Source organism: Antechinus flavipes, chromosome 6, assembly GCF_016432865.1.
Source record: "Antechinus flavipes isolate AdamAnt ecotype Samford, QLD, Australia chromosome 6, AdamAnt_v2, whole genome shotgun sequence".
Lineage (NCBI taxonomy): Eukaryota > Metazoa > Chordata > Mammalia > Dasyuromorphia > Dasyuridae > Antechinus > Antechinus flavipes.
The window spans coordinates 64,634,077-64,654,672 of record NC_067403.1 but is presented as its reverse complement, the minus strand read 5'-3'; the positions used below and the strand labels follow the sequence as shown (position 1 = coordinate 64,654,672).

At 35.7% G+C, this 20,596-nt stretch overlaps 1 protein-coding gene across 1 annotated transcript in view; it reads left to right on the top strand.

The window, feature by feature from the left end:
- The window catches only part of SLC7A11 (solute carrier family 7 member 11), a 111,507-nt gene that overhangs the window by 74,414 nt on the left and 16,497 nt on the right, over positions 1-20,596 (top strand). Inside the window, exons 7-11 of the mRNA XM_051964190.1 lie at positions 7,585-7,708; positions 11,411-11,514; positions 12,989-13,085; positions 15,963-16,112; positions 18,756-18,933. Of these exons, the coding sequence (XP_051820150.1) occupies positions 7,585-7,708; positions 11,411-11,514; positions 12,989-13,085; positions 15,963-16,112; positions 18,756-18,933 (653 nt within the window). The remainder of the gene's footprint in view (positions 1-7,584; positions 7,709-11,410; positions 11,515-12,988; positions 13,086-15,962; positions 16,113-18,755; positions 18,934-20,596) is intronic.

The window sequence follows — 20,596 nt, the reverse complement described above, 5'->3', positions numbered from 1 at the left end:
AGATCCTTGAAATATCAAAGCATAAGCATTTGCTTTTAGCTCCTCCGTGAAAGGCTTTCTCCAAAACCTCATCATGCTGAGGAAGTATTTCTGGGTGTGACCTATGAATATGATATCCATGGGAGATAACCTTTGTAAATTTACTATCTATGGTAATTGTAGATAGTAGAAATACATTAAGAATAAACAGTTTGGATGAGAGAGTACTTTTTATAAGCTTTTGAAAGTAAGAAAAAATCAGTTGCAGGTAATGCATTGTTTTGTTTTGTTTTATTTTTGGGGGGGGGTACTTTATATGAAATGGAAGCTAATGGAACCTGCCCGTAGATATTATGCTGGGAATATGTTATTACAAAGGCTAAAGTTTTCTTCTTGTGTACTTTACACACATTTACTTTTAATGCTAGGGTAAAGGCAGATGTCTTTCTGCATATTTTAAAATTAATGACTCTGCCTTTCCACTTTGAGCTATGGGTGAAGTATTAGAAATGATCAGATTATTGAAACACATGTTTGAGATAATTTAGTGGTCCCTCTATCCTGAATCTGGGCTTGGAATTTATTTTGGATTTTTACTTTTTGGCATTTACTTTCTTCTCTCTTATGCCTTTCTCTGTGTTTCTCATTCATTTTCTCAGCTTTTAATGCTAATTTTTTAAACTTCTCTCTGTGATATTTTCTCTTTGTGGGTACTGGTAAAGCTTAGATGAGTTTTCAGGATAACTGAAATTTCAAGCAAGAGTCCTATGGCCTTGTCATTGAACACTCAGAAATAAAGGGCAGGAACTTGACTCTGGAATTCAATTGGGGCCACAATGCACACGTCAGTGAGAACAGGTCGGTTACAGCATCATGCCCTTCCTTGGCCCTAAAACTTGTTCTGAAGCTGGACTATGAACCATAGACCTTGAAGGTTCATAACAGACTTGATTAAATACATTCTTCCTCTCTCTAGTTTTGTTGTTCTCAACAACATTGTCCTTCTACCTTTTTTCTCTTCAGGGCTGTTTTTCTTTTCTTTCTTTTTTTTTCTTCCTTCCTTTCTTTCTTCCTTCCTTCCTTCCTTCCTTCCTTCCTTCCTTCCTTCCTTCCTTCCTTCCTTTCTTCCTCCCCCTCCCCTTTTTAATAAACAAAGCAATATTTTGGGGTAGTCTGGGTCTGTAATTTCATTAGTGTATGAAACAACTCCCTTTGCCAAGAAAAATCTGTACTACTTACTACTTTAAAGTTCTAGAGCAAAGGTTCTTAATTTGGAGATGTAAATATATAGATATAAATATAGATATAAATTATATCTATATCTAGATTGATAGATAATTGTATGTCAATATAATTGGTTTCCTTTAAAATTGTACCTATTTTGTTTTAAGCATTTATAAACATTATTATAAAAAAAATCTAGAAGTTTCATCAGTCTCTGAAATGTCCATGACAAAAAAATTCTCTGTTTTAGAGAGTTTCCAGGGACACCAAGAAAATTAATGACATATTTAGGATCACCCATCTAGTATACATAAAAATGTGAAGCTTGAATCCTAGTCTTCCTGTTTCAGAAACTGATTCTTATTTCATTATTAAATTGTAAGTTTATTGAGGAAAGGGATGATTTTATTCTTTGTATTATGTCCCAGGCACCCAGCAAGGTGCTTGGAATATTAGTAAATACAGACAATAAGTACTTATTACCTGATCGATATTCCATACTCAAAGTATAATAATACTCAAGCACTGCAATGAATCTGTGATCTCATCAGCATGTGCATGTGAGTATCCCCTCCAACAATGCAAATCACAATTCATCCATATCCTCTCTTAAATCTTCTACAAATTACTAGGAACCATCCTTGTGTTTTCTTGACATAGTAAGGATACCCATGCATCATGTAAGCTATTTATCAGTTATCTTTCATTCTCACTCTGGGATCAGCCCATCTGCTGACTGCAGCCTGTTCATGCTTACTCTGTGCCTCTCCACTGACCTTTTGTAATTCTCATCTTTGTTTAGATTTATTCAGAGGTTTTCTATGACTTCCAGTAGTATAAAATTACTCCTGGTTCATAAAAAAAAGATATACCTTCGTTTTCTTCAAGAAGTATGGAAGTACTTTTCACAAAGGCAATCCTGAACCAGAGAATTAAAGTTATAGAATCTAAGAATTGGAAGGTATCTCAGTTATTAACTAGTGTAACCCTCATACCAAACAAATTCCCACTACAACATATCCAACAAGTCAAATGTTTAATTCTATCCTTTCTTAATCCTATTTGATTTTAGATCCATTTATAGGTTCTGTTTATTATCCACATGCTAGGTCTGTCATATTTACTTTTAATATTGAGTTGTTACCCTATCTATTCTTGCCTATTCAATCAGTGTGTATGTACTTTAGATACGTAGATACATATGTGTGTGTATGTTTACTTTAGATAGCACTGTAGATATATAGTGTATCACTGTAGATATATAGTGTGTAGCCACACTAGTTCTAGTGCATCTTGGAAGATTCACTGTTGACTCCTGGCTTGAGTTCTGAATTCCAGTGCCTTGGTCCAAAAGCATGGAATATTTTCCTGCAGATTAAAAAGGGTTTGGGTTGGCAGTACTCCCTCTACAGCTTCTGCAAATCTCATAAAGACTTCTTGTTAGTCTGACCTTCAAGAACTCTCTTGAGCTATGGCATAAATGTGAACTAAGCTGGACTTCCTTGAGTTTTCATGATTCATTCTCATTCTGAGAATGCAGCTTCTGCTATCTTCTGAGATGGATACACAGAGGCAAGAGAATGCCAACTGTAGTCTATTATGGGACAAGACAGGGCACTTCAAGATTTCATGTACTACTGGGCTGAAGATGTACAGTGTCTTAACCCTATAGATGGGAAATTTGATGTAAAAAGTCATGACACCAGCCACTTTGACCCACCCCATTCCTATCTCTGCTTTTTCAGATACTCACATTTAATGCACTAGCTCCTCACTCTCTCCTAATTGTTCATCAGATGAAATTATCACAAATAGATTGTACAACCTTTATGGAAGGTAAACTGAAAGCAAGAATGAAAGGAAAAAAAAATGAGATATTGTAAGCTGCCCTGCCTATGTTTATTATTTCACACTATTATTACTAGCTATTTGCCTTTAATCTAAAGTTGTTAACCTGTGCTAATCATTCCCTTTGGTGCAAGATTTTATGGGCTAACCCATCTGTTCTTGCCCATTTGAGTTCTGAAATGCAAAGGTAAGCTATATTAAGTATTAAAGTCTTTTAATTAATTAAACTGCTGTGCTTAAAATTATATTTCCAAGTGTTGATATTTAATACCAAGGTAGGAACTGGACCTTTTCTATGTTTGCCTTCCACCGGATTCAAATGACAACAAGCTATGATCAAGAACTATAGACATAGATGTATAAAGTCAGGTGGTCCCTGAAATGGCCTGAGATCATCTAGTCCACCCCTTCACTTTATAGATAAATGTAAATTTGAAACTGAGGTCCAGAGAAGTAAAGGTCATTATTTAAGTAAGTGGCAGTGTTACAATTTGAACCCTGCTTTCCTGACTATTAGTCGAGAATATTACATGAGAACACACTGTCTCCACTTAGTCCACACTTGTTCTCACTCTTTCCTTGGTTTCTCCAAGTGTTTTGTTTTTTTTTTTAATTTTACCTAAAGAAGTTGGCATGTTGTTTGCAGTCATCATTTCTAAACAGCATCATTCTTAAAACTCCAATTTGTTAAACGATTCCTTAATTAATGAACACCTATTTTGTTTCCAGTTTCTCTTTTTTATTTTCTCTCCTTCCTTTTTATGCTCCTCCTCCTTCTCTTCTTTCTCCTCCTTTCTCCTCTTCTTCTTTCTCCTATTCCTCTTCTTTCTTTTCTTTCTCTTCCTCCTCCTCCTCTTCTTAGAAACGCTGCTGTCAATGTTTTGTTACTTATTGCTACTTTTTAATGTTACTTATTGCTACTGGCATTATTTTTCCACAAAGTTATACATTCTTGCTGTGAGTGGGAGTTGGAGATCAATAATATTTTGAGACCATTCTCAGCTTATATAGTTTCTGGAGTTTAATAATTTTCCATCGTTTTTAAGCTAATTCCATTAAAAATATTATATTCCAAACATTATAAAACAGAATGAAATGACTTTTAATGAAATGAGTAAAACACATTTCATCCTCATGCTCCATCATAAAAATTATTTTTTTCTCAATAATAATTTCAAACAAACAAGTTAAAAGGTAGTTTATAGAACCACCTTCCCTTTGGTAAAGAGCTTTAAAATTCCTATGGAACCATGGAACCATGAGGGATGTAACTAGGAATATTTATGTTTAGACTATAATTATAAGAACTAACTTCACTGGAAATGAATTCGGGGGACCCATATCCATTGATAAGTGAGGTAGAAGAAAAGTGAGTTATTTCCTGGGGTTGAATGCTATTCTATAGTGTCTCATGACTCTAGTACTAAATAGTAAGATAGAATGAAAAAGATTCTTATCTCTTGACAAGGGAAAAAACAGAAGGATAGCAGATAGTGCTAGGCTGACTTTACTGGTAGGGTTGGAAAAACACAGTTCCACATTAGGATATCCTCCATTAACTTCATCCATCATTCTTATTTTCCATTAGCACCGAATATGGTTGCATTAGTCCTACCTCTATAATTAAGAATTAATTCACTATATCTTAGTACTTAAAAGATTTGTTTGCTTTCATGGTATGGGTATACCCTCCAAAATTATGGTAGATAAAAAATTTATTACTCTTTCTTAGTAAGCCTAGTTACATTCTTCCAAATTAGCTCAAATTTTTCTTGAACAACACAGAATCATAACTAGACATATTCAAAGATTTTCCAGCTTAGTGTTATAGACATAGCCATCAAAAATATGGGCTTGCCTCTATAGAATAATAAAGCAATAGATGATTTCAAGAGGATACATCATTCATTTAAATACATGATCCATAGATGCATTTATATGCCTACCTAAGAATGTGTGTGTGTGTGTGTACACATACAGACATATATATTTAAACAAATGAAAAGGCAATGGCATAGAATGATTAAGCAGAAAGGACTAAAAGAACAGAGAGGGAAAGCATAGCAGGTAACAAAGGTTTACAATGTTCACTTTCTGAGTTCTTCCAGCTTCTAAAACTTTTTTTCTCTTAGTTACCTTCCATCTATTCTGTTTATATCTTGAAGGTAGCCATTTATTTCCATGTAATCACTCCCATTAAAATGCAAACTTCTTGAGGGCTGGGGCCAATTTTTGTCTTTTTTTAATTACTGTAAGGCTTTGGCACAAGTTGGCACTAAATAAGTGCTCGTTGATTGATTCATTAGTTGGCTATTTGGATGGATAACTACTTATATACTTATCTTTTATTATTTTCTATATTTCACAGTTGATGGTGAAGCTGTTTTATGCCACTTGCCTCTTTGTTGAACCAATGCTTTTCTCTGTTTATATGTGGTTTGGCAGTCATACAATTAGCTGTACATGAAGTGATATGAAAAAAAAAGAAACATTTATGAAAGATTATTAGAAACTTTCATTTTAAGAGACTGAGATATTTGGAGGTTTATGTTTCTCTCTGTTAAGTTCCAAGATTTGAGAGATCATGGGAAGTTTTATCATTTAGAAGAGATGAAATGATTAATTTCTTATAGTCATTGCAAGTGTTTCTATACTTGCAAAAGAAGGAAAGAGTTCCCAGTCATCCATTCTTGTTAAAGTCCTCGCTGTTCTAGGTGAGGAAGGAGGTTCTATGATGTACATTATCTGGGAGAAAGCGTTCTATGAAATTTTAATCCTACTTTATGACCATCTAGTCAGTACCCTCTAAAATTTGATACTCCAGGACAAAACCTGGTTTTTCCTGCTTCAGGTATGGCTCCGGGCTTCACTTCTATAATGAACAATCACTGCTGACTAGCTAGTTGTTGTTTGTTTCTTTTGTTTTAATCTTGTTGCTGTCAGAGGGGAATATGATTATCATTCAACATAATAGGCAGTGATTCTGTATGCTAAACCCAGGGATGTTCTATAGGTCAGTAGTCAAACACACAATGTCTTTTTCTTCTTCTCTCGAACTGAATTTTCATCTTGGAGGAAATTATACTGAGGTCTTCATTAGAATCACCCAACAGTATCAAGGTTCTTTGGGGTTGATAAGCACCATGGTTACAAAAGAGGCAGCCTTTGTGCAGGGAGATAAAGGTCCAAATTTTGTGAACTGGAAAAAAAGTCTGAAGAGGTGATTATGTTAAGCGAGGGATGTATACAGGGAACATCGCATCAAATTACAAGGGTCAGCAGTTTCCTGGCTCTTTCAGCATATTGAATGAAGATACAGCGTCACCTGTGTTCTGTGTACATCTTGATGCTACATTAGGTCAGCACTAGCCAGCCTCTGCATTGAACAGCAGGCCACCTATAAATGAATGAGATTCTTAGCTATAGCTTCATAACTTACGTGGGACCTTGAGACCTTGGACTACTGAACTTACAGCAATAGGGGTGCACTGTGAATTCTTCTGGGCTGTTCTTCTTGTGTGCAGAATTGGTATCAGCTATATTTTAAATTATACTGATGCTTTTTAAAATGCCAGAATAATTAAAAAAAAAATAACCCTTTCCCTTCCACTTACAATAAAGAAAAACAGATTGAATAAACAGGCACAAAACACCTATATTTAACATTTGAAGCATTCTACACCCATACTGCTCTACTTTCTACTGAGAGATGGGGCATTTCTTTTATCAACTGGTCTTTGGGACCAGTTCTTCGTAATTAATCTAAGTTAGGTTATCTTCTATGTTTCTGTCGTTAACACTATTGGATATTGTCTTAATTTTTTCCTTTTTTTTCTCCCTTATGCATCAGTTTTTTCCCAAGTTCTCTTTACTTATTTCTTCTGATAATAATATGCCATTATATTCATTTACCATAATTTATTCAGCTATTCCTCAATTGATGGGCACTATTTTTCCTAGTTTTAATTTTCTGCCCTTCTCCCCTTTCTTCCCCTTCCTCCTCAACTTCCACTCCTCTCCATCCTCCCCCCTTTTCTTTTCTTCCCTCCTTTTCTTCCTCTTTGTAAATAATTGCCCCTTGTTTTTAATGATACAATGGCATTATCCTTTTAGAAGAGGTCAAGTATTCATTCTTAGAGTGAAAAGGAATTGTTCACTAATGAAGCTTTGAAAACATTATTATCTTCTATAGCTTCTAGGCTCAGATTTTCAGTGGTGTTTAAGCTAATTCCAATTTTGAGAAGGGTGTGTGTGTGTGTGTGTGTGTGTGTGTGTGTGTGTGTGTGTGATTACTTTCCCAGATTGAACTTAGGGTTATTTTCCAAGGTTGAACTTAGTTTTGAACATATGGTCCTTCTTCCTAATGAAATTTATAAGCCAAGAAATGGACTTATCATTCTGGAAGAAAATAAGACAAAGAAGGAGTTACTTTTTACCTATCATCCTTCTCAAAGAGATAATTACCTGCCTTGGTTTCAGGAAGTGAATGACAAATAACAGATGGCTAATATATAACTGCTTTCTATATTTCAGAAATGTTCCTCTTGCAATATGCATATCAATGATCATAGTCACTGTTGGCTATGTCCTAACAAATGTGGCTTACTTCACTACCATCAGTGCTGAAGAGTTACTGCTCTCCAATGCCGTGGCAGTGGTAAGTACAAGTTATGGAAAATGCAAATGCAAAATGGGTTATGGAGCTGATGCAATTTGCCAATGGTTCTCTCTGGCAGAAACTTGAAATTTTCTGTCCTCTGATCATAGGCATCAGGGCAAGTGAGGAAGTGAAAAAAGTCTTGGACATCAGCTTTTATAGAAGTATGTTAATATAAACAACTTCACTTTTACAACATCTTTCCTTGGCATATTCCATTTAACTTATATAGCTAGGGTCCTATAAAACAAGTGCTGTTTTTATGATCATTTAATGCATTTTCAGGTTTTTTATAGATAAAATAGGCCCACATGTAGAACTTAGAAGACTTTCAGTGTTGGGGATATTTGGAGGGGACTTTTTTTTTTAATGGAAGAATATAGTTTACCATTGGGGGACCAGACACTATATAGACAGTAATTGAATCTAAGCAATAATGTATGCTTGGCATTCAAATTTATTTTTAGCTGAGTTCATTGTAGTTAGAAAATGCTAATAGAGTCTACCTAAATAGAATATCTCTGACTCAACTTTTCCCCAAAGTTCCTGTTCAGGATTTTGGAGTTGACCAAATTGTGTATAAAACAATTGTTGACTCTCAGAAACTGTTGGTAAGTGTTTATTAACAAGTCTTCTTTGTACGATGTACTGTGCTAAGTGCTGGATATTAGAAAAGCAAAATAAAGAGGCAAACATCAGTCCATGCCCTTGAGGAGTTCACAATCTAAGAGTACATGATCAACTATGTACAAGATAAAAGCAGGATAAACTAAACAGGATAATCAAGAGGGATTGGGAAATCTTTTTGGTAAATAATTGTTTTATACTCTATTAAAAAAAAAAACTTCATACTGCTGCATTAAAAAAAATCTTTATTGATGAGAGAAAAAAACAAATCAAACAAAAGATTTAGTTGGAATCCCATATGAAGAGAAAGATGGAGACAAAGACAGACAGAGAGAGACAGAGAGAAACCAGAAAGACCAGGGTACAATTCCTGCTTTTGAAATATAATTGCAATGTAACTTCTGGCCAATTCACTTGGTTTCTCAGTGCTCTAGGCTACTCTATTGGACTACAAGTTGAACATAAAAATCTAACCTAGATCTCTAGATTAGTTTGTGAACCCCCTCCTGGCTGATTGTCCTTTTTAAATAGATAGTACTACATTCTGAGTATCTACTCAGCCAGCATCATTTACTAAGGATAAGCTGCCTAATCTCTTTTGATCACATGTGGGAGTTTAGTGCACTAAGAATGATTTTGTTCACTGCAACTAGTCATACAAAATAATTCAAAGCATATATATATGTGTGTGTGTGTGTGTGTGTATGTATATATATACACACACACACACACACACACACACATATATATATATATATATATATATATATATATATATATATATATATATATATATGTTTTACTCGTTTCAAGTCAGTAAGATGATTTTAACATTTAAAGATTGTTAATTTTTTTTTTGGGGGGTGGGGTGTCCTGGTATGGTCTGACATAATAATGAATCATCTATGTCAAAGGCAATTAATCAATGCTAGAAATTTTTATTTTTGTGTATATATGCATGCCCAACAATAATGATTTGCTTAGTAAAAATTTCCATCATTCATACCACTGAGGAAAGTATGCCATGATGCATATTCTGAGGGAATAATGTTAGAAGTAACAAAAAATAACATATGTATTATATTATATTACTTCTCTCTGTATTTATCTTTTGCTAATTTCCATGGGACTTGATGCGTCATTTTGGATGAATTGAATGAGTAAGTTTTCTGGAGACATGTTCTTGTGTCCTTAGAATCTAGTATAAGAATGTATAAAATGAATTTGGGTTTCATTAAAGGAGGTTTCACAGACTGTCTTGAGTTCTTCTTATACTTAGTAAGGTAACAATGGGATCATCAACCCACCAGTGGGAGAAGTATTAGGAAGCATACCAGCTCCCCTCTGGGAATATGGATAACTGATGCCTAAAAACTATGTCCCCAGCTCTTCCTTGGAGTTAATAGGTTGTGATTAATAGTTCAAATGGGTCTGACTGTTTGAATGGGTGATGAGAATAATAGGCAACTCTTCTCTTCCTTTCCTGTCTACTTCCTGCATGTATAGAAATGTTCTCAAATGGATTGTAGGCTTGTCAGGTTTGTATTATAAATAAAAATCAGGACTCCTCTTGATCCAGAAATGTAGCCTCTGAAATTTCATATGGATTAGAAGGAGGAAGTGTTCACTTAATGATATTGGAATCTCACTGTTTTAAACTGACTCCTTATGGACAGAGATCTCAAGGAAAAAGAAATGATCACCAAGTTAAAGAGAATTGAAGAGATTTGCCATTGAATGTGTGCCCAGAGTGACTGGATATTTTTTGTGTTAACTCTTCTCCCCTTAAATCCTTCCCTCTTTTAAACTTCTTTACTAATGTTGAAGGTACCATCACCCTTCTAATTACCCTGGTTTACAACACAAGTATCACTGTTGTCTCCTCACACTCACATGTCCTAGAAAATCTGTTGCCAAGTCTTGTCATCTTTACCATCTGCTCTATACTTTCCCTTCTCTCAACTCACATGAGTGACAATCATCTCATTTCTGGATTTCTCTAGTAGTCTTATGGCTAGTCTCTGTGCCTCAAGTTTCTCCTCACTCCTATGCATTTTCCACTCAACTGTCCAAATGATTTTTATCAAAGCACAGGTCAGGCCGTGTTACCTTCCTACTCAATGAACCTCAGTGACTCCTTATTACCTGTAGAAGCTAATGGCAAACCCCAACTTTACAACTTGACCCCTTCCTATCTTTCTAGCCTTACACTTATTTTATTTCATTTCTTGTACTTAACAACCATTAACACTCACTTTCTGATTGTCCGTTGCACAAAATACTATCTCCTGACTTTATTCTGTCTCCAATGCCTGGAATGCTCTCCTTCCCTATACACAAAAACTATTTCTTTGTGTGTGTATGTATGTGTGTGTGTATGTGTGTATATATATATAAATAAAAATCAAGGCTCCTCTTCATCCAGAAATATAGCCTCTGAAATTTCACATAGATTATATATATTATGAATAAAAATCAGGACTCCTCTTCATCCAGAAATGTAGCCTCTGAAATTTCATATGGATTTTATATATATGTATATGTAATATTTTTCTGTATATGACTAAACATCTATCAATATTTATATGGATTTAGGTAAATGTGTATAGTTTGCATGTTGTCTTCTCCATTAGAACTTGAGCTCCTTCGAGTCAGTGATGATAGTTCTGGTTTTTTGTTTTTTTTTTTTTTTTTTACCTCCTTGGTAGCCCTAGCACTTACTATAATGCTTGGCATATAAGTAGGAATATAATAAATGCTTGGTGAATTACTGCTTGCTTTCTTATTTTCCTGATGCTGCTATTTCTTTCTCTTACCTATGGGCTGCTGAACAATAGGATAACTCCTTCCTCTCATCTTTCTTCTACTCCTTTCCTCCCTGTTCACATTAAATGTACTCATGTATGACCAACTGAGTCGAAAAGAGGTAATCAATCCATTGTGGCCCACTTTATAAGAATAATTTTGTGCCTTATGCAATTAAGAATTATTATTAAGAAGTTCATTTTTATTCTTGGCAAAGTGCTTCATTTTTCTTCCACTTTATGAATACCCCCTTATTGTATCTTTCTCTAGACCTTTGCAGAAAGGCTTTTGGGAAAATTCTCATTAGCCGTTCCAGTTTTTGTTGCCCTTTCCTGTTTTGGCTCCATGAATGGGGGTGTTTTTGCTGTCTCCAGGTAAGTGAATAAATGTGTACCTAATCAAAAGATGACTGCTCTTTGGTTGTGCTGGGCCAACTAATCAAAAGAATGGTTATAGCAATGGAATGAGTAGATAGGCTAGAATAGAGTCATTAGATAATCTCCAAGGATTCTTCCAGTTCTAGATCCTCAGAAGGGGAAAGAGGCACTGACTTCCTTCTTTTATTTGGAGACATTATCCTTAACTTGATTATAATTCTTTTGAGGGGGATGAAGATTAGTATCTTTTTTAGTGAGAATTACAGGTACAATAGCATAGGTTTGCTTTTGGCTCTTAAGGTGTTTTGGACTTAGGTCCTAGAAAGGTCTATCTAACCTTAGTTAGATAGATAGATACAGTCAGATAGAAGGATGATAGAGATAGGGATATAATGGATAGGTTATTGAATTTCGTGTGTGTGTGTGTGTGTGTGTGTGTGTGTGTGTGTGTGTGTGTGTTAGAGCCAGGAATCTGGAATCCTCCTGCCTCAGACGCATGCATTCCATGTGACTCTGGGAAAGTTGCTTTCAAGTATGCTAAACAGCTCCCTAAGATACTAATTTTCAGAGCTGTCAACTTGAATTTATAGAGGAAGTTCCTTAGGTCCAATTCCTGAGAAAGGAGAGAGAGAGAGACAGAGAGAGAGAGAGAGAGAGAGAGAGAGAGAGAGAGAGAGAGAGAGATGGAGAGAGAAAACGAGAGAGAGAGAGAGAAAGAGAGACAGAAAGAGGGGGAGAGAGAGAGAGAGAACAGAGAGGCAGAAACAAAGACAGAGAGAAACACAGAGACACGGTGAGAGTCAGATAAAGAGAGAGACAAAGGTCAAAATCCTACATTGTCTTGCAAAGGGCCTATTGTTTCGTTTTCATTGTTTTTATTATCAACCATAAAAATTATCATTATCATTAGTACTCTTCTTTTCTGATTAATTTTTATCAATGCCTTCACTGGTGTGAAAAAGGCCCTTCCCCAATGCAGATCAATGAGAACTCTCTAATTTAAGCCTTAAATAGTTTTCTGGAGGTGTTGGAAGGTTAATGAACTTAGGTGGGGCCAAGCAGACAATAAATAGCAGAGGCAGAACAGGTCGGAATCCAAGTTTTCTTGAAGGCTAGGACTCTGATCCCCAATGTCATGCTATCTCTTGTGGTTTATACTTGGAATGATTAAAACTGTCAGCTTTTCCATTGTCATTATTATTTGCTCCTTTTTTTTTAGATACAGGAACTCACCGTAAATGAGACATGACTATTCAGTCCACTTAATGAATAATCGTATGGGGTTGGCAAATTTTGTATACTTCTAAATTCGGTTTCTTTCACTGTTTATGTAGTCCTGCCTCAAAAGAGAAATTCCAGGATTCACCTTGGGAGAACTGAGCTCATTCCATATGAAAAGATTCTGGTTTTCTCAAGTTTTCCTTTGTGGAATGAACATTCATAAAGTCAATCCACATTTTTCTCCCATCAGGTTGTTTTATGTTGCTTCCCGTGAGGGTCACCTTCCAGAAATCCTCTCCATGATTCATGTCCGCAAGCACACTCCTCTGCCAGCTGTCATCGTTTTGGTAATGCATATTAACAAGTGCTTCTCCATGAAACGGGGATAATAGGCTTGCAAAGGCGGAATCAAAGGAAACTTCTCAGGGGCTGCTTTCTTCACTTTTCTTACTGAAGCACATAAGGGGTGCGGTGAGACTTGCATGAGTAGTGTTCCGTCCTTACGGATTCCTTTTTCATTACTGACATTTATACAGTACTCTGAGATTCTTTACATGCACAAACTCTTATGAGCCTCACAACAGACCTAAGACATTGACCCTGCAGATGTTATCGGTCCCATTTTACAGATGGGGAAACTGAGGCATCAGACTATGTAAGTGACTTTTGCATCATTCGCACAACTAAGTGTTGGAGGCAGGATTCAAATTGGTTCCTAATGCTCAGGGCCAGTCCTATTTCCTCTGTACAGCATTACTTCTGTCCACCACCCATAGGACTGTAATTCTTCAGAAACTATCTCCTGTAACCCTCTCGTTTTGTAGATGAGGACATTGAGGCTCAGGATGTTGAGTATGTTTTCCAAGGTTACATAGGTAGTATTTATTAGCAGTAGGATTTGAACCCCAGTCCTCTAGATGTTTTTTCCACTGTAGAACATGGGCTCCCTTTGCTCCATCATTCTTCCTCGTCGTCTTTAACTCTCCCAGGCAGGTAACTAAAGCCCATCTCATTAGGATTTTCCTAAGAGTTTGAAGGGAAATGATTAGCTTGACCCCTGTCACTGACTCAACACCTTGTAGAAAAGGCTGTCTGAGTAATGAAGCTCAGATTCACTTAATTGAAAGTGAAGCTCAGTGCTGTAGACTGAGAACACCCAGGCTCATCATAGACACCTTATAATGAAAAGCACAGACAATTATGCACAAAGATAATGGAGGAAGACTTGGGCTGGGGACTGATTCTGTGATTAAAAGTGAGACAGTTGGGGAGAGTACCCAAAAGGAAGCACACATACATATTAAAATACAAATTAGGGTTTCAACTTTTTTTTTTCATTTAGGGACATATATTTTGGAAAGATGGGCCATAATAGCTAGTAAGAAATGGAAAATACTCCTGATGTAAACTTTTACCTATTATTTTTCAACACTTCCATCTGTTATGAGGTGCACTAGATGATGCATTAATCTTTTTTTTTTTAATAAATGCATTTAATTTCTTTCAAAATCTTTCCGCAAAAATTCCTTCTAAAGTACACATTCTCCATAAGCTTCCCTCGTGAGAACAGAATGTATTATTTATTCTGTGAAGAGACCTTTCATTTAAAGCCCAGACTGCCACTCAGACCCTCCTTGGTATGCGCAGCTGCAGAGACACTTTGTGCTGATCTTGACTTTTTCCTTATTTTTTTTTTTTTACTATCTTGAGGGTCAGACGAGGCAGGTACAGAGTGAGAGTGACTTTGGAGGGAAAGAAAGGTCAGTGGTTTGTATTCAGGAGTAAAGGTACCGTTATGTAGAGATGCCCGCATCGCAGGTGTGTATCTCAAGGAATTTATTGGGCAGCATTTATGAGAAAGAGCCATTGGTTTTCAAAATGTCTTCTGTCATTATTATTTGTTATCTCTTCATATACGGTCATACTAAAAAACAAAACAAACAGGCGTATAGTAACACAGATTTATCTCTTGCCTGGGTTATTTTAATAGGCTTCTAATTGGTTTACCTGCAAATCTTTCTCCCACACAATTCTCTATTTCATTGCTGAAAATTTATACCTAACCGATGATTGGACCATGTCAAGCCCTGTTCAAGAAATTCCAGTGATTCCCTGTTGCTCTTAGGCTAAAAACCAGCCTCTCATATTTGACATTTAAAAGTCTTTCACAGTCTGACATCAACTTGGGTTTTCATAATGATTCTTTTCATAGTCTACATTGGAACCAAACCAGCCAACTTGTTGCTTCCCATTAATAACATTCTCTCTCTCACCTTTGGATCTTTACAAAGGGTGTCTTCCTTCTTACCCCACTTCCTCCCAAACTCAGCTCATTTCTTCCAAGCTCTGCCATCTTTTACAAGAGCCTTTCCTAATTCTGCTAGTACTTAGTTCTTCCCCCAATTTTGAAATGATAATTATTTTGTTTTTTACTCCTGTGTATATGTAATTCTGTATAGAATGAAAATATCTATATCTATACATGTATATGTATGCATGTATATATGTTTATACATATATATGATGTGTGTATGTACACACAAATAAAGGTAAACTTCTTGAGGTCAAGAATGGTTTATTTTTGTCTCTTTATCCCCCAAAGTTGGCAAACTTACTGGCATGTAGTAAATGTTTTATTAATGTGTATTAAATTGAATTTTAGAACTTTTAAAGGGGACATACAAGTCTTCCAATCCAGTTCCTGCATTTGACAGAGAATAGGAGACAGAAATCCAGAGAAATCAGATAATTAGCCCAGGGACACTCGCATTACTATGATCTCAAAAAAGGAAATCAATACCAACTTAACTATTTTCAACTATAACAAGTGTCCCACATAGCATATGAATCTAGGTACTGTTTCCAGGGTTGAATTTCTTTCACTTGGTACAAAAATATTTTCTCTACTTTTTTCCCCTTTCAATGAAAGGAACAAACCCACAACCAGATGCTCATATTAAAATAGAATGGCCCTGTTCATTGATCCTGTTAGTTATTTTGTTTGCAGGTGGGAGGAGATGATAATGATGGCCTTGCTTTTAGTCCTGTCACAAAATGGTGCTGTTAATCCACTGTTTCTTACAACACATTGGTGGCTCAGTGGTCTAAGGGGTCATTTGAAATCTAATTAGAGGCTGATGCTCTGTAGTGCTCTCATTATTTGTATGTTCCGTTTTGCTAGACTCAATTGGAAACTTTTTTTCTCTCCCTTTTTCCCCCCACAGTACCCTTTGACGATGATAATGCTTTTCTTCGGTGATCTTTATAGTCTTTTGAACTTCCTCAGTTTTGCCAGGTGGCTTTTTATTGGGCTAGCAGTTGCGGGACTGATTTATCTCCGATACAAACGGCCAGATATGCATCGTCCTTTCAAGGTAACCTAGTCATTTTAATGGCTTTACATAAATCGTTCTCCACAAGCCATAGCTCTCTACTTGGGACAATTCAATTCAGTGATGACACTGGTGACAGGAGTCTTCTCTTGAATCCAGGGCTTAACTCTCCATGGTAAATGCATGGCCAATAGATTTCCTTTAAATGGGGGGGGGGGGGGGAGGAGATACAAGACTATTTTCCTTACTGAAGGAAACTCATTAAGTAGACTTGTGTTTCTCATGATCACACCTGTTGACTTTAGAGGGTTTAGAACAGTGGTTCTCCAGGTATGGTTTAGAGAATCCTGGGGATCTGTGAAACCCTTTTAGAGGGTCTACAAATTCAAAAATAGTTTTTATTTCCAATATTGTAAATGTCTATAAATATAAAACCCAGATAAACAAAAACGCTTTGGAGAGATCCTCAATAATTTTTAATAGGATAAAGATACTGAAAACAAAAGTTTGAGAACCACTGGTTTAGAATTTATACGCTTTCCGTATTTTTTCTATAACAAATTAGAAAGAAAATCTTAGGATTGTCAAGACCCATAAAGATTTTCAAAGAGTCAGATAAAGATTTATGAAAGGCCACTAATTATTACATTATTCTATGGGGTTTGTGATCCTGTTGATCTTGTTATTACAAGGTTGTGCTGGCATTTATTTAATGATTAGCTCCCTGGGGTGGGTGGGAATATGCTTTTAAGTTTAATCAGAACTATTAACATTTTTCCATCATTTTAAGTCTTGACAATCAACAAAATAATAAATCCTCAGAGTTGTAGTATTTACTGAATCATTGTTATAAAGTCTCACACCAAAATGAATAATTAGTTCTCAGGAAGTGCTGGTTCAACACATTCCTGTTATTCCCTCTAAATGATGGAGACTGTAGGTTTTGCTTGTCTTCTCAGTGTTCTACTTGTCCACAATCTTCATTAAGTTCAAAAAAGTAAAAATGAGGGAATTTTACCTTTGTATCTTCAGCACTCAATACAGGATCTTGCAGAAACTAGAGGAATCTAAGTGGACTTGGAATTTTAGAAAAAGGGCTTAACCAATATGTAATATGATAAACTAAAAAAGAAGTGAATTGCTACTGGTCTCATATTGACTTAGAAAAAATCACAAATTCACATTTTTTCTCTTAGGTTGTATTTTTATTTATTTTCATAAACATTTCCCAAATATATTTTAATCTACTTCACTAGGGATTTTTATGGGATGCTTAGGTCTGTGGATAAAAGAGTTTGATAAGTCTGCTCTAAGCAACTTTTTATGGGTATAAATTACAGAGAAGATACTGACCAATGTTGGTAGAGGGAGTTTCTTCATTGGGAGTTCTCCATACTGAAGTAAGCTAAAGTCTAGTCCTTATCATCATCATCATAATTATCATCACTTTTTATTATTATCTTGATAATCTGTACAAGGCATCATTTGTATGTGACAAAATCTTTCCTCCTTACAGCTGGAGTTAAATATAAGAAATCAGGAGTTCACAAATGAAATATTTTGAGTATTTTAATGTCACCAACATAGCTATTTGATGTTATCGTATGATTTCTTTTTCTCAACCACAAATTCCAAAAAGAAAAATATTAAGTTCATATTTTGGGGTAGAATTCAAGAAGAATATATCACTTTACAGAATGTCTATTTTATTCATCACAACTTTCCTTGGAAAAGCTGAATATTAATGACCACAGTTTCTCTGAATCCTTCATAGAACTGATTGGATCTTGTCATTTAGTTTATTTTAAAAAGATACTGATAATGTCATCAGAAAACTTTTTAATTATATTCATTGCATAGTGTTAGGGACTATCTTCATCGGTGGTCAAAGAGGAATTTGCCTCTTTTATCCTTTTATCAGTCCTTGTGGCATTTCTCAGAAAAGAAATCAATACACACTTAATCATTTTTAAGTGTAACAAGTGGCCTATGCTACTTGTATCATATTAAATAATGGCAACTCTCAAAGATTCAGTGTTTGAAGTCCAAAAATATAAAACATGCTCATCACAGCCAAAACTAAGACAGGTCTTTACTCCAGGGTGTTACTGCCCACTGAAAATACTTTGTGGTCCTTCAGCACAGTAAAAACAATTGATTAATTAAAAAAGAAAACTTCCAGAAAGTGTCCTCTTCCTTTAGCTATCAAACCCATGTAAGTTCCCCCTTCCCCCTCCCAGCAGCTCCTTGCTGTATCCCAGTCTTTCTCCAGCTTCCTACCCAATGGAAACATTTCTTCAAATGTGCTCTGGATACTTGACATAAGTTACCCTGCTGTTTGTTTTGTTTTGCTGTGTTCTTGGGAAAGCTTGCCCTCGGTAACAAACATTTTACTTACATCTCTAACGATAATACTTAATATAAGAAAGGGCATCTATAGAGAGATAATGTTCCTGACTTTATGTTTTATATGATGTGAAGACATCCATCTTGACTTATTCCAAACACGTATCTTAATATATACCCCAGGATGCTATTATTGGGCATTTATTACTGAGGTTCCTTTCATCATTGTAATCAACTCCATAGCTACAAGAAGTGACTCAACTTTTATTTACTTGTATTACATTTATTCAGTGTCCAAAGAGAGCTCAAAGTGACCTTTGTCATGTCTTTTTATTTCAGGTGCCGCTGTTTATCCCAGCTCTCTTTTCCTTCACATGCCTTTTCATGGTGGCCTTGTCCCTTTATTCTGATCCTCTCAGTACCGGGATAGGTTTTGGGATCACGCTGACTGGTGTCCCGGCATACTATTTCTTCATTGTCTGGGACAAGAAGCCAAAGTGGTTCCAGAGAATATCAGGTAATGGTCTTGATATTAGGCAAAGACTTAAGAAAGGTAGATATATTATTATTGTGAAAGCCACACTGATTGGGACATATGTATCCCTTAAAACAGTAGAACACATTAAAATGTCAATTAAATGGCATTAAAAGGCAAAAACATCACCTTTGTTCTCAAGAAGCTTAAATTCTAAAGGAGAAGAAAATATGTAACTACTATATATATTTATATGTATGAGGCAGCTGGGATAGATGCTAGTCTTGGAATCAGGAAAATACTTCATTCTGAGTTCAAATCCAGCCTCAGAGACTGAGCAAGTCATTTAACCCTGTTTGCCTCAGTTTCTTCATCTATAAAATGAGCTAGAAAAGGAAATGGCAAATCTTCCAAGAAAATCTATATAGGGTTGTGAAGAGTTAGATATGACTCATAATTGAAAAACAACAACAAAAATATAAGAAATTGTGTTATATGGTGGCAAGAAAACAAAAGGAACTGGATTAAAATCCCATCTCTGCTGTTTATTGTTTCAACAATGTTGTGCAAGTCAATCAGCTTTCCAGGCCTTCAGTTCCCTTCTCTGCAAAATGAATTCAGTGGCCTCTATAATTCTTTCCAACTCTATATTTCTGATTCTGTTTACTTAGCTCAAATCTTGTCTCGGTGTGTATTTAGTAGCAGTGTGACTTTATGCAAGTCATTTAACTTCCTTGGGGTTCAATTTACCTATCTGTAAAATCAGGATTTTTGCCTAGTGTATATTTTTAAGATCTTTTGGTCCACTTCCCTATGTTGCCATTTGACTAGGTCAGCCAGTATCCAAGCACTTCATCTGATAGCTTCTTGCTGATTTTTTTACCTGATAGCCAATCATTTAAAAAATAATAATACATTCTAGATGCCCTGTGTATAACCTCATATGATCTACTTTCTCCTTAGGCCTATCATGAGTCAGAATCTATATTAACAGAAATGGCTGTTTTACAGAGATTATATTTAACTGGGTCATGAAGGAAAGGTGTTAAATCTAGCAGAGAAAAGGATGGGTTTCAGCTTATGTTTGGCATACGGGAATTGCTTAAGGCATTGGTGTCAAAGCCATATAGAACAGGAGCCACTAAACCTTATATGAATGAGGATCCTGATGGGGCGCATATTGACTTAATTATAAAATGTAATGTTACCTGTGTTTTATTGCCATTTTATGTATTTTGTTAAAAAATTTCCCAACATTTTAATGTGGTTCTGGGAACAATTTATATTGTTTCAGGGTACCTGATTCTTGTTTGATTACTCAGGAAAGGTCAGAGCTAGAAGCACGAAATCTATTTAGGGAATTGACAGAAAGTAGTGTAGTTTGTTTGGGATAGAGAATCATCCTGAGCTAATCCTTAGGGCTTGTGGAATAAAAGGAACAGATTTCCCAGAAATCTGTCCCACAAGGAGGTTACAATGGCAGAAGGTATTGTTTCTCTTCACTTTTCCAAAATTTCTACCTTTTATCTTCTAAGGCCCTCATCTTTACCTTCTTAATAGATAGGGCAGGTGGAAGGAGAAAGTTTTCAAAACCAAAAACCCACTACAGTGCAGGAGGAAGAGGAGGAGGAAGGAGAGTTGTATTTCAGGTATTGCAAGAGGAAGTCTGTGCATTTACCCAAAGAAATATTGTTAGACATGATGA